The sequence below is a fragment of the Vulpes lagopus genome, chromosome 3, assembly GCF_018345385.1.
Source record: "Vulpes lagopus strain Blue_001 chromosome 3, ASM1834538v1, whole genome shotgun sequence".
NCBI lineage: Eukaryota > Metazoa > Chordata > Mammalia > Carnivora > Canidae > Vulpes > Vulpes lagopus.
In genome coordinates this window covers 99,873,148-99,888,248 of record NC_054826.1, presented here as the reverse complement: position 1 = coordinate 99,888,248, position 15,101 = coordinate 99,873,148, and the positions used below count along the sequence as shown (strand labels likewise).

The window sequence follows — 15,101 nt, the reverse complement described above, 5'->3', positions numbered from 1 at the left end:
TGGACGGTTTGCAATGTGGAGCCAGACTGGAGGCTCTTCTGCCACCAGTTAGAAGCATGACGGTCCTGGGAATGTGAATTTTCCCCTCTAACCCTTAGGTGCCTTTTTGTGCCTCAAGTCATAGAAAAGTCCGGTTTAACTACTGGGCACATGTGAAAAAAAACACAGAAAAATGTTAAAACTTTTTACAGAGACACATCAACTAGCCAACCACAAAATACCGGTCAGGATTCAGTGGGCTGGGCCACGGCTCTGTTCTTAGAATCTGCCCTCTGGTCAAGCCTTTGTGCATCCACCCTGTGCGCTCTAGGCCCCCGTTCCTGCCAGGAACAGCTCCTCCCTCGGGCCAGGAAGGCAGCAGCGTGAGTCCTGAGGGTGTGAACTCTTGCTCCCTGCTTCTGGCTTTGCATGTACAAGTTTTGCCTGATATTGGCCAAAATAGCCAGAGTTTAAGGCTATGCAGCTGAACGCAATCTTGACCTTCATGTGTGTGCGACACACACCAGGGCCTGCAGCCATGGCCATTGTGTACAGGTCACATTTGGCTATACCTGACCTGAACTGGACACATGGACACTGGTCCCTGATGCATGTGGGAGGTGACTGCCCTGCCAGCCACAGGGAAGGCAGGGAAAGTGCTGTTCACAGATGCTAAACCCTGCAAATCTCTTTTCAGCTTCTCTTGTATGCGGCCAGGTTCAGTCTTCTCCCACAGAACTCAGTAATGACCCACTTGGGAATTGGCAGGAACGTTCCAGGCAGTGCCAAGTCTCCCATCTCAATGCAGGATTTCTCCCCCTTGGTCCTGTGAGAAGACAGGCCCATCTTGTCAGTCTGCATGGTGCTCTCTCCATTGAAACTGCTTTGTTTTCAAGAAATCTGTTTCTTAGGACAGCTATATTTGTTAGGAGGTCTTAAATTTTATTTATTTTTTGATATTAAAACCTGACCGCCCCTAGGACTCGGCTTCCAGTGGTCTCAGTTTTGCCTCTGCAGAAACCAGATGCTTAATCAATTATTGTTAGTTCAGAACTTTTATGTTTTAATATCACATTACAAGAACAGTCTTTTATAATCTAAATCTAAGTCATTGGGACTTTGCTGAACTAAACCGTGCTAAATGCACACAGCAAAATGCCACGTAGCTACTGAAAAGCCATAAAAAGATCTGTTGACGTGTAAAGGTGTTGTCGATGTCACCCCATCCTTAGTTTATGGAAATATTCATAGAGCATCCACTCTTTGCTAGCCCTGCATCAGGTTCCAGGAACACAGCGGTGGGCAGCAGCTGTGGCCACTGATCCCCCCTCATGCTCCTCACAAATAAGTGTGCACACAGTAATCCTGCTATGTCATGATGGAGCCTGTCTCTTCTGATGACCAATGGCCACCTTCTCTTGTCTGCGTTTTTAGGGGATTTCTCAAGCTGCCAGATATGTTTACCAGCGCCTCGTCAACGATGGGATTTTGAGCCAAGCATTCAGCATCGCTCCCGTGAGATTTTAATTTTTCTTTAATTGTTGTCGTCCACGGTTTGCTTTTTAAAAAAAATCTGTAACCCTGCCATGTTCTGCTTCTGTCCTGTAGGAGTATCAGCTCGTGGTGGTAGGGCACAGCCTGGGGGCGGGCGCTGCAGCCGTGTTGGCCATCATGCTCCGGAACTCATACCCGCAGGTCCGATGTTACGCCTTCTCCCCACCCAGGGGGCTACTGAGGTACTTGCTCTGCATCAAGCCTGGGCCATGGTGCTCCACACTGGGCTTTTCTTTGTGATTTCATTCTGCTTTCTCTTCCTTGGCACCAGTTGGTTTCAGACCCTGTTCAGTTGAAGACTGAATAGCCTTTCATAGGTCTATGTGAGCGGAGCTCTGCTGCCTAAATGAGACAGCACTAACGGTTTGTTTTTTAAATGGAGATGCACCTGACCTGTAGCATTGCTTTCGTATCAGGAGCGCAGCGGTAATGACTTGGTATTTGTATATGTTGTGAAATGATAACATGACAGGAAGTCATGTTAACACTTACCACGTTAACATAGTTACAGAATTTTTTTTTCTTGTGGTAAGAACCTGTAAGATTTGTTCTCTTAGCGGCTTTCAGACACACAATGCAGTATCATTAACTTGAGTCCCCGTGCTGCGTACTCCACGCCCGTCAGTCTCCGTGACTTATTTATGACTGGGAGTTTGTACCCTTTGGCTCCCCTCACCTATTCCACAAACCCATGTGTTCTAGATCTGTGAGCTTGGTTTTTAGTTTGAGGTTTTTTTTAGATTTACATGAACGGGAGATCATACAGTATTTGTAAAGATAAATGAGTCTGCCTCGCTTATCTCACATAGCATAATGCCTTCGGGTCCATTCATGTTGTTGCAAATGGCAGGATTTCCTTTTACTCTATTCTGTTTTCATTCTGTTTTCTGGCCACTGTGTATGCATCTGCACGCACACTGTTTTGTCCATGTGCTGATGGACACTCATGTTGTGGTTTCCATGTCTTGGCTCTGGCAAATAATGCTTCAGTGAACCTGGGGTGTGGACATCTCTTTGAGTTAGTATTTTTTTTTTTGATACATACCCAAAAATGGAATTGTTAGATGATAACAGTAGTTTTTTCAGCTCTCTGAGGAACTGCCACAGTGTTTTCCACAGCAACTACGCCAATTTACATTCCCACCATCAATGCACATGGGTTCCCTGCTCTCCACCTCTTCACCAACATCTGGGGTTTCTTGGTTTGGGGGGGGCTTTTTTTTTTTTTGGTAAGATTTATTTATTTATTTATTTATTCATGAGAGACAGGGAGAGAGAGAGAGGCAGAGACACAGGCAGAGGAAGAAGCAGGCTCCATGCAGGGAGCCTGATGTGGGACTCGATCCCAGGACTCCAGGATCATACCCTGGGCTGAAGGCGGCGCTAAACTGCTGAGCCACCCAGGCTGCCCTGTTTGGGGGCTTTGTTTTTGTTTTTGATACTAGCCATTCTGACAGATGTGAGGTGGGATCTCATTGTGGTTTTGATTTGCATTCCCAGGGATCCCTGGGTGGCGCAGTGGTTTGGCGCCTGCCTTTGGCCTAGGGCGCGATCCTGGAGACCCAGGATCGAATCCCACATCAGGCTCCCGGTGCATGGAGCCTGCTTCCCCCTCTGCCTATGTCTCTGCCTCTCTCTCTCTCTTTCTGTGACTATCATAAATAAATAAAAATTAAAAAAAAATTTTAAAAAATGATTTGCATTTCCTGATAAGTAGTGATGCTGAGCACCTTTCCGTGTAACTGTGGGTCATATGCATGTCTCTTTTTGGGAATCTCTATTAATATCCTCTGCCCATTTTTTTTAATCTTACTGTCTTTTTTGCTGTTGGGTTGTGTGAATTCTTAATATATTTTGGGTATCAACCCTTTTCAGAGATGAGATTTGCACATGTTTTCTCCCATTCCTTCGGTTGCCTGTTCATTTTGTTGGTGGTTCCCTTTGCTGTGCAGAAGCTTTTCCGTTGGATGCAGTCCTTGTTTATTTTGGCTTTTTTTGCCTTTGCTTTTAGTGTCAGATCAAAAAAATTATCACCAGGACACATGTCAAGGAGTTTATTGCCTGTTTTCTTCGAGTTGTTTTATGGTTTTAGGTCTTATATTCAAGTCTTTAATCCATTATGAGTTAATTTGTGTGTGTGTGTGTGTGTGTGTGTGTGTGTGTGTGTGTGTGTGATGTGAGATGGGGTCCAGTTTCATTCTTTTGCAAGTGGCTTCAGTTTTCCCATCACCATTAATTGAAGACACTGTTCTTTCCCCATCAGTATATTTTTGGCTCTTTTGTTGTAAAGTACCTCTGCGATCTGTATCTGTTTTATGCCAGTACCATACGGCTGTGATTACTGTGGCTTTGTAACAGTCTGAACTCAGGGAGCATGAGGCCTCCAGCCTGGTTCTTCCTTCTCAAGATGGCTTTGGCTGTTTAGGGTTTTTTTGTGGTTCCACATAAATTTTAGGATCAATTGATCTGTTTCTTGAAAAATGCCATTGGAATTTTGATAGGGATTGCACTGACTCTAGGTTTTTCTGGGTAGTGTGGGCATTTTAACAGTATTAATACTTCCAGTCCAGGAGCACAGAACATCTTTCTATTTGTGTCTTCAGTTTCTTTCATCAGTGTCTTACTACTTGTGGGGTACACGTCTCCACCTCCTTGGTTGAATTTCTCACTTCATATTTTTTCACTACAATTGTAGGTGGGATTGCTTTGTTATTTTTCTGATAGTTCATTATTACTTTATAAAAAAGAACAGATTTCTGTACATAGGCATACCTTGTTTTGTACTTTGCAGATACTTTTAAATTTTTTTTTAATAAATTAAACATTTTGGCAACCTTGCCTTAAAAGCAAGTCTATTAGGGCCATTTTTCCAACAGCATTTGCTCATTTTTTGTCTGTGTCACATTTAATAATTCTTGCAATATTTCAGATTTTTTTCATGATTTTATATTTTGTTAAGCTGATCTGCAATCAGTGATGATGACTTCCTGAAAACCCCCAACAGTGGTTGGCATTTTTTAGCAATAAAATATTTTTTAAAGTATGTACATTGGTTTTTTAGACCTGTTATTGCATGCTTAATGGACTGCAGTGTAGTGTAAACATACCTTACATGCACTGGGAAAGCAAACAGTTCATTTTACAGTATTGCAATATTTGCTTTACTGCAGCAGTCTCTAACTGTGAACCTGCAAGACTCTCAAGTTATGTCTCTATTGATTCTGTATCCTACAGCTTTACTGGATTTGTTTACTGATTATTTTTTTAAGTGTGAAAAGTACATTTTTCTTTTCTTAACATACTTAATCCTATATAATCTTTTGCCCTAATTATAAAAGAAATTTGTGCTACAATTAAAAAAGAAGGGCGCCTAGGTGACTCAGTCGGTTAAGCATCTGACTTTGGCTCAGGTCATGATCCTAGGATCCTGGGATCAAGCCCTGCGTTGGGCTCCCTCCTCAGCCTTGAGTCTGCTTCTCCCTCTGCTCCTCTTCCCCCCTACTTCCTGTTTGTGCTCAAATAAATAAATAAAATCTTTAAAAAAAAATTAAGAATAAGATGGAAAAAAGGGAGGAAAAAAATTCATATCCATCATAGAAATTTCAGAAAATATAAAAAAGTGGAAAGATCAAAGATCTACCCAGAAATCACCATTATAACTATTTAGGTTTGTTTACTTCCATCTCTGTGTGTGTATTTTACAAATTAACATGATATTCTATATACACTGTATACTTATATTGTTTGAGAACATGTTTTTTATAACACTCATTAGTATTCTATCATCTGGTTATACCATTTTTATCCTACCACTGTGGGATATTTACATTCATTTTTTCTATTATTACAAGTAATTGTCACTTATATATGAATATTGATGTACCTTTTAAATTTTTAGTTCTTTTTTTAAGATTTTTCTTCTCTGGGATCCCTGGGTGGTGCAGCGGTTTGGCACTTGCCTTTGGCCCCGGGGCGCGATCCTGGAGACCCGAGATTGAATCCTGCATCGGGCTCCCTGCGTGGAGCCTGCTTCTCCCTCTGCCTGTCTCTCTGCCTCTCTCTCTCTCTCTGTGTGACTATCATGAGTGAATAAATAAAATCTTTAAAAAAAAAAAAAAAAAGATTTTTTCTTTTCTTGTTTTTTTATTTTATTATTTGAGAGAGAGTGCGAGAGCACAAGGAGCAGAGAGGGAAAAGCAGACTCCTCACTGAGCAGGGAGCCCAACGTGGGGCTCAATCCCAGGGCCCCAGGAGCATGACCAGAGCCCAAGTAGATGCTTCACTGACTGAGCCATCCAGGTGCCCCTAAGTTCTTTTTAGATTAAAATATATATACTTGTACATATAAAAAGACATGAGTGATTTTTTAAAATAACAATTTGTAAGTTGTGAAACATTAACATAAAACATTTTTGAGGGACATCTGCCTTTGGCACAGCATGATCCTGGGATCTGGGATCAAGTCCCACATCAAGCTCCTTGTGGGGAGCTTGCTTCTTCTTCTGCCTGTGCCTCTGCCTCTCACTATGTCTCTCATAAATAAATAAAATCTTAAAAAAAAAAACAAAAACATATTTTTGAGAACAATAAGTAAATGTCCATACAGGTTGTATGCATTTTGCTGTGTGGAAAAGCCCTACACAAAAGATCTATTTACTGTATGATCCCATTTATAGGACCTTCTAGAAAAGATAAATATATGATGACAGAAAGTGCCAGTGGTTGCCTGGGGTTGGAGGTGGGATTGATTGCCAAGGGATACAGGGAGCTTTTGGGGGTGATGGAAATGCTCTTTATCTTAATGGTGGTGGTAGTTAAACAGCTACATGGATTTGTCAGAACTGGTTGTACACATATGGCAGGTGGTTTTGCTGTCTACTTCAGGAAAGTGAGCTGTGTGAAAATACTTTTGCTTGAAAAGTAGCTTTACCACCTATAGACACATAATAGTTTGGATTTGTATGGTTTTGAAATTTAATTTTTTTGAAATGTATTATTTTTAAGATTTTATTTGACAGAGAGCGCACAAGCAGGGGGAGGGGCAGAGGTGGAGGGAGAAGCAGGCTCCCCACTGATCAGGAGCTCCATCCCAGGACTTTGAGATCATGACTTGAACCCAAGGCAGGTGTTTTACCGACTGAGCCACTGAGGTGCCCTTATTTTTTTTGAAATTTATACAATTAGAATTGTACTTAATTTACCCTATGACTTCTCTTTTTTGTTCCACATTATGTTTGCTGCCTGTAAGATGTGATCCTGTCAGTTCTGGTTCTGTTTCGTCCTATATCCATCACAAAGGTTTGTTTTGCTGGTGATGGTCATTGGTTGTTTGGACCCTCTCTGGGTATAGACCAAGGGTGGGGGGGTGTTACTGGATCACGGAGTGTGCGTGTGCGCATGCCCCGCCTCTGCATGTGAATGCCCCTTGCTCTACAAAGGGGCTCTGCCACTGTCCTTTGGCCTGCAGCGATGGGAGGTCACCTCACTCCACATTCTCACTAACCGTTAATCTCAGATTTAAAACTTTCTCAGTGCGATGGGCAGATAGTGATGTTTCATCGTGATTTAACTTACATATCCATGATTGCTAACCAAGTTGGTTCTCTTTTCATGTCTTTATTGGCTGTTGAGTTTCCACTTTTGTGATGTTCTTATTGGCCATTTTTCCGTCGGTTGGCTCTTCCTCTCATTGATTTGTAAACACATATTCTGTAATCTGTTTTTTGTGGCTGCAAGTTATCTGTCATGAATATGCTTTCCTGGTCCTTGGTGTGCTTTTTTCCTTGAGTCCTGTCTTCAGGTCATCACTTCTTAATTGTAACACTAATTTGTCTATCTTCCCGTTTATGATTTTTGGATTTTTGTATCATAAGGATCTGGACCTTGTGTCCTCTACTCTTTTAGTCTGGCCTTTCAACTTTCCGTCAGTCTCTGTGTTTCACAGAGTTTCTCTTTGTGGTGTGAGGCAGGGAACCAGTTTTATTTCCTCTGCACATGGCACATTATCATAACCCCTCCCCTACTGCTGACATCAAATGTGGGCATCCACTAGTGCAAATCCTTTTACTTTTGAAAAAGCATCTTGGCTATCCTTGGCCCTTGACATCTCCATGTCAGCTTCAGAATCAGTTTGGTAAATTCCGTGAACTAAAAGCTTAGAATTTTTATTTCAACTGCCTCTATTTTGTAGTTCAACTGGGAGGTAACTGACATTGAGCTTCCCCACCTTTGAACATGAAATCACATTTCAAACTTCAGGGAGTCTTTAGTGTCTTTCAGTTGAGTTTTATGATTTTCTACATCTTTTGTTGTCATAGATCAGTCTTCTGAGAAATTTGCCAAGATTTTGTATCCAACAGCCTCATTAAGTCTGTTTATTAATTAGAATTCATTTTCAGATGCCTTCTTTTTTACTCTATAAACTAATTTCATGAATGACAGTTTTATCTTCCTTTTGCCTTTGGGGTTTGATAGGATCACCATTATCGGTCCCCTCCACGCACCCCCGGGTGTACAAGGATCTTTTTGTCATTATGGTTTTGCCTTTTTCAATGCCATATAAATGGCATCCTACAATGTGCAGGATTGTGTTGCATTTCTTCTACTCAGTAAGATGCATCCAGGTTGTGTGGACATTTGCTTTATTCTGAGTGTATGATCTTCAGTGTATCTCACTTCAAAATTGTAGATTCTCCAGTCTGTGAAGGTTTACAGAGTGCCTCTGCTGTGTTCTCACACTCTTTCAGGGCCTCCCAACAGATGGGTGGCACCTCCCTCCACTTGATCTTGTTGGGCATCTCCAACCTCTTGTTCCTACCTCTGTATCTTTACTTTTAGTGCTACAGTCTAGATAGTTCTTCAGATCTATTTACTTGGTCACTGGTTCTCTCTTCAGTGCTTATAATGATCTGTTAAATGGAATTGGAATTTTCATACAAAAGTTAAAAATTAAAATTAAGTAGTATAAGCCACCATTTAATTAGCTTCCATAATTTGTTAACGTAACCAATCTTCACGTACGCACCCTACTTCCCACACATCCCTGTGGCTAGAGTACCTTGAAACAAATCTGAGACCTATCATTTCATCTGTAAATACCCTGGGTCCTTAAAGCAGAGAGCACTTGGAGAAAATCTGATTCCAGTAATTGGTCATGTTCTCCCAATTATCTCCTAAATGTTTTACAGTTGATTTCTTTAAATTCCAAACGAGGATATAGTGGATTTGCCTTGTAACTATTTTTTTGTTATTTTTAAATCAGATTTAATAGCCTATGTACAGGGAATCCACACAGACATAGAAATAATGTAATTCTCCTTTAACATACAGATATTTCAGTTCCGGGGCCCCTGGGTGCTCAGTCGGTTAAGCATGCCTTTGGGTTGGGTCATGATCCCAGAATTCCAAGATGGAGTCCTGCATGGGCTGCGTGCCCAATGGGGAATCATCTCCCTCTGCCCGACTCACTCGTGCTCTCTTGCTCTTTCAAATAAATCTTTAAAAAACAAACAAACAAAAAAGACATTTCAGTTTCCTCTGTATCTGAAACCACGTTATTTGTTCTGGAGAATCCACATTCTGGATTTCTCTTGTATACTCACTATGCCGTTTCCCATGTTCCTCTGCACTACTGGCTGTACGTCCTAGAAAATGGTAATCATAATACATGGTAGCCGTGGCGTGCTCTGACAAACTTATATAAGAGCTGCAGTGAATAGCCTTTTGCATCTCTTTACCATTTTGCCAGAGCGTCTTTGTTAGATTCCTCCAAGTGGGGTTCCTGGGTCAAAGGATACAAGCATAGGCTTGATTTTGATCTGGTTGATGGATGTTGTGGCTTTACTAGAATCTGGAAATGTGTTGCTCTGGTTGGAGTCTCTCCATTTTATTTCTCTTCCCCTTTAAAGAGTAGAGAACAGTTTTATTCTCTGAAAACTTAGCTCACTGACCTTGGCAGAGTTACCTGATTTCTCTTTGTGGAGTTCTTTATGGGCAGTATAATCCTCAGACCTCACTAATTTTTATTTTTCTGAAATTTCAGCAAATCCCTTTATGAATACTCTAAGAATTTCATCGTGTCACTTGTCCTAGGCAAGGATGTCATTCCCAGGTGAGTCCACTGGATGCTTCATCTGGGTTTGGGGCGGCTGAAAGGCCAAGTTCTGAGCCTCAATCTGGTCTTTTGCTAAACAGGTTAAGTGTGACTAACCTGGAAGATTTGAAGAAGAGAATCTTGCGAGTGATTGCTCACTGTAACAAGCCCAAGGTAACTTGGGGTGCCTGTGAGAGGATCTAAGGAGTCTGCGGCTGTATGTGCCAAGGAGAGGATATTTCTAAATTCAGAGCCTCCTAGACCACAGCATTTGATGCTGTTGCCTGAAGCTCTACCTTCTGTACAGATCTTTGGCATCCTGTAACGATGCTGAAGAAAGCAAATGGCTCAGTCATGAGATGTCACAGTCAGAATACTGACCAGAACCATCCCTGTCTTAGTTAGGTGATTTACCTTCTCATGCTTTCTTAGCCCTGTCTTGTGACCAGCAGTATTTGGATGCTTTTGGTCTCAAAGCTTAGAAAAAAAGACTGCCAGAGTTTAAGAAGCACTAGCAAATTTATACAGTGGATTATTCTAGTCACTAGAAATGGTGACATAAGTTTATGTTTACCAATAAAGATATCTATGATGTATTGAAGTTTTAAAAAGGGCAGATTTAAAAAATTCTTAGGGATGTGATCCAAGGCAGGGGATATAAAGAAGTTTTTAACCTGTTTTCTAGCATTTCTTTGATGCTACTCAGAAATTTTAATTTAAAATAACTTTCTCCTTACCGACTACCCCCCAATCCAGAGCTTTAAAAATTAATAAATCTCTTTAAGGAAAAGTCAAGCTGGTTGGCAGAACTACCTGAAAAGAATGAAAAATGATAATGATTTTTCTTCAAAATCTGCAGGATTTGGTTTTCACATATTACTTCAAGTCTGATATGGCTTCACTGGCCAAGAGACACAGGAGGTCGGGCCACTGACCTCCACACTCCTAAGACCCAGGATTTATTTTTTTTTATTTTAATTTTATTTATTTATTTATTTGTTTGTTTGTTTACTTACTTACTTACTTACTTATTTATTTATTTATTTATTTATTTATTTATTTATTTATTTATTTATTAAGTCACAGAGAGAGAGAGGGGCAGAGACACAGGCAGAGGGAGAAGCAGGCTCCATGCACCGGGAGCCTGACGTGGGATTCGATCCCGGGTCTCCAAGATCGCGCCCTGGGCCAAATGCAGGCGCCAAACCACTGCGCCACCCAGGGATCCCCAAGACCCAGGATTTAAAGAGACCACTGGTCTGAGCTCTGAGGATCACAGTCCCTGAGCACAGGTTTCTGAGTCCAGGGTCTGTGTTGACAGTGACAGCCGCACAGTGTAATGAGCCTACTGCCTTCTTGGGTCTCTCCTTCAGTACAAGATCCTGCTGCACGGGTGTTGGTATGAGCTGTTCGGAGGAAGCCCTGATAACTCTCCCACGGAGCTGGATGGGGGCACCCAGGGGGACCTGACACAGCCACTTCTGGGGGAGCAGAGCCTGCTAACACATGGGTCCCCGACATACAGCTTTTCCAGCGACTCCCCCTTGGAGTCCCCCACCAAGTACCCACCCCTCTACCCTCCCGGCAGGATCATCCACCTGGAGGAAGAAGGCACTTCGGGGAGGTGAGTGTGGGCAGTGTGGGCAGAGGCCACTAAGCAGGTGGAAGACGAGGCACAGGGTGGCACCCTAAAGGGAGGCTTTGCCAGGTCACCTCTTGTCCTCCTCAGGTTTTGCCGTGCTGCTGCTCAGTACTGTGCGAGGTGGTCCCATGAATCACAGTTCAGCAAAATACTCATCGGCCCAAAGATGTTAACAGACCACATGCCTGACGTCCTGATGAAGGCCTTGGACAGCGTGGTAGCCGACAGGGCTGCATTTCTTCTCTGTCCAGCCGGAGGCAGCTCGAATGTGGATGTGGTGTAACTGGGGCTAATGCCACCTGCTCCGGGATGACAGACTCACTTTTGTTCTTAAATGGACAAAATCAGAGTGATTCCATGATGCTAGTACCTTGGATGTCCATTGGTAGGAATCTGGTGGGTACTAAATTCGATGGTTTTCTAAATCACTGAATAACTTGGGAAGTGACTTTGATCCAAATATTAGCAGGATCAGCTATCAGGAGAGAGGACTGAGATGATGGGACTCAATCTGAAGCTTCAGGGCAACTCCCTTGGTGATCTGAGAACTGTCCCAGGATAGGGTGGGAACCCAAGGCCAGGTTTAAGACCCGGATGGATCTGTAGATTCCCACCCCTTAGGCCACCTTTTTGCTGACAGGTTCTTACCATTGTTTAGAGGAGACCTGCATGCAGATCTGCAGTTTATTTTGCAAACTGGATTTTCCTGGCTGCACAAACTCAGTACTCCATTGTCAGGGCACAAATGGGTTTTTCCTGGGTGGCCTGAAGGGCCGGCCCCGAGGCTGGGCTAGGAATGGGACCACTGCCCCCAAGCACTCCAGTCTCAATTTCAAGCTGTTTCATTTTCACAAAATATTCTGGCTTTTGGAGATCAGCCAACAGGACTCGGAGGGAGTGAATAAAGCACTTACACGTGTCATTACTGTGATGTACTTATCTATTGGATATTTCCAGGAAGGTTTATATTGGATAGTTTTACCAGCAATTCTGTTCTAAAGGTTTTGTCTATTGTGAACAAAAATGAAGCCTTAGGCTTTCTTGGAGCTTTGGCCTAAAGGTTGAAGATCACACAGGCATCTGATTTAACCCCACCAAAGTGCTAGAAAATGACAGTAAACAGATCTCTTTAAAAAGCATAAACCCACACGGATGGGGAAAGAAGAGAAGGAACAATTGGTTAGCTAGAGATAAAATCCTAAGTGGAGGAGGAAAAACCAGAACTACCCTGGTTTAGGATTCTGATCCCCTCTCCCCCGTGCACAGCAGGGAACCAGTGAAAGTGAGGCTACTTATTTGAAAGCTGGAAGTTTGGCCCTTGGGTTTGTTCTGGGGGGAAGAGCCCTAGACAGCAGTGCAGTAGGGGGCGGGGGGAACGACACACTCCTCAGCTTCTTCTACTTAGGTGTCTAACTGCCACAGGTTTTGTTTCTAAACACAATTCCTGTATGTTCCTAGTGGCAGAAAGCTAAGAGATTTTGGACACCTGTTGCTACCACCTATGGTGCCTGGTTTCCAGTCTGCCCCCTTCCCTTTATTTTTTTAATTTTTTTTAAAGATTTTATTTTTATGTATTCATGAGAGACACAGAGAGAGGCAGAGACGCAGGCAGATGGAGAAGTAGGCTCCATGCAAGGAGCCTGACGTGGGACTCGATCCCAGGGCTCCAAGATCACGCCCTGAGCCGAAGGCTCAACTGCTGAGCCACCCAGGCATCCCTTCCCTTTAAGATTTATTTTAGATTGAGTGAGCATGGGGAGGAGGTAGGAGGGGAGAAAGAATCTCAGACCACACTGAGTGTAGGGAGCCCATCGCAGGGGTCAATTCTCAGACCCTGAGATCATGACCTGAGCCAAAACTGAATCAGACGTTCAACCAGTTGTACCTCCAGGTGCCCCCCAGTCTGCTTTCATAGCCTCACAACTTCTAAGCATGGGCCCGGGTCTACCGGGCACAGAAAAACAAGGGACCAGGAGCAGCAATCCCAGCTACAGCGTGGGAACAGAGAAAGCATTGCAACCACAAAACAGGTCCCAAGGCTGGAACACAACGGAGGATAACCCCTGAAGGTGAAAAGCCATGAGCACTGGACTCCAGGGCAGCTGGGCAACAGCGCCCCAGCCGACAGAACCCACAAGCAAAAAGGCTCAGAGAAGCCCAGGCTGTGCAAGACGGGAAGAAATCTCACAGAGCTTGTCAACATAAGTTCACTCCACAACAGAAATGGCCAAGGAAGACCCGAGGGAGAGGCCTTCAAAACGGAAAGGAAACCATTTCCACTCCAGCACTTCGGACCAGCCAGGAAGGATCAAGGGAGAAGGAAGTTCTTTTCAAAGACACAAAGGCTGAGAAACCCATTTCCCACACACTTCTTTCTCAGGAAACTCTTGGAGGTGTTCAAGATAAAGCAAATTAAGGAGTTGGCGGCGTGTAGCTGGCTCAGTCATTTGCGCGTGGGCTCCTGGTGCTGGGATTGGGAGTCTGAGGCCCACAGTGGCCCAGGGGATACGAAGATCAGCACATCAGGGAACAGTGGCCAAAGGATTCTGAGACTTTTAGGAAAATGAAATTCGTGAAACAAACCTAGATCACAGATGGAAGTTCACTTACTAGATCATTAAGCACATAAAGAATTAAGCAAAGTACCAGTTATTCCTTAAAAAAAAGCAGTTGTGCAGCCAAGTTTTGTTCCTCCACAGCTCAGCAAGGAATATTCACATGGATACTCAATAGTGACCACCAACCAAAATAATTCTGTGTAGGGAAGGGAGTGGGGGGAGTTGCCCCTCCAGGAGTATCTGTGGTAGCAGCTGAAACTGAAAATGCAAGCAGCCATAAAGTGACTTAGCCTGACCCCCAGGGCCGGGGCGGGGGCGGGGAGGCTGGAGACTGAAGCAAATAAATTGCCTGTGATTTAATTAACTATACCTATGTAACAAAGCCTCTAGAAAAAACCCATAAGAATGGGGGGTGGGTGTAGCTTACAGGCTGGGGAGCATGTGGAGATTTGGGGAGGCCCCATGCCCCTCCCCCATACCTGGCCCTAGGCATCTCTTCCATCTGGCTGTTGGGAGTCTATCCATCCTTTCTTTTTTTAATTTTTTTTTAATTTTTATTTATTTATGATAGAGAGAGAGAGAGAGAGAGGCAGAGACATAGGCGGAGGGAGAAGCAGGCTCCATGCACCGGGAGCCCGACGTGGGATTCGATCCCGGGTCTCCAGGATCGTGCCCTGGGCCAAAGGCAGGCGCCAAACCGCTGCGCCACCCAGGGATCCCCTATCCATCCTTTCATAACTGGTGACCTAGTAGGTTTTTTAAAAAAAAGGGCATCACTTAGACATATGGAGAGAAACAGTTAAAAGAACTCAAATTGACTGCCTTTGGGGATGGTGTGAAGAGAGAAGGCTGCTGTTTTTGTAGCAAACTTTTAGAATTACGTGATCTTTTTTTAAATTCATAAGAGACCCAGAGAGAGAGGCAGAGACCTAGGTAGAGGGAGAAGCAGGCTCCCCGTGGGGAGCCTGATGCGGGACTTGCTCCCAGGACCTGAGATCATGCCCTGAGCCGAAGGCAAACCTCAACTGCTGAGCCACCCAGGCATCCCTAGAATTATGTGGTTTTTAAACTCTTTAAAAAATACTCAAAGCGATCTTCAGAGCAATAAAAAGGATTACTTCGAAAACTGATTCTAACATGACCAGTTCATAGTACAGTTTCAGGCTCCAGAAAGAATCTTCAAAGTCATCATTAGCCTCTTCCCTATCAGGCTGCCACCGTCTGCCTCTTCAGCCCAGAGCTCCGAGCCAGGATGTATGCACATGCACCCCAGTGT

General features: G+C 43.6%; 1 protein-coding gene across 2 annotated transcripts in view; it reads left to right on the top strand.

The window, feature by feature from the left end:
• DAGLB (diacylglycerol lipase beta) overlaps positions 1-12,189 on the top strand; it is a 30,827-nt gene extending 18,638 nt beyond the window's left edge. For both annotated transcript variants that reach the window (XM_041747322.1, XM_041747320.1), the window contains 6 exons: positions 1,414-1,494; positions 1,588-1,715; positions 9,575-9,643; positions 9,727-9,799; positions 10,999-11,249; positions 11,355-12,189. In XM_041747322.1, the coding sequence (XP_041603256.1) occupies positions 1,414-1,494; positions 1,588-1,715; positions 9,575-9,643; positions 9,727-9,799; positions 10,999-11,249; positions 11,355-11,550 (798 nt within the window). In that variant the 3' untranslated portion in view covers positions 11,551-12,189. The remainder of the gene's footprint in view (positions 1-1,413; positions 1,495-1,587; positions 1,716-9,574; positions 9,644-9,726; positions 9,800-10,998; positions 11,250-11,354) is intronic.
• The last annotated feature ends 2,912 nt before the right edge of the window (positions 12,190-15,101 follow it).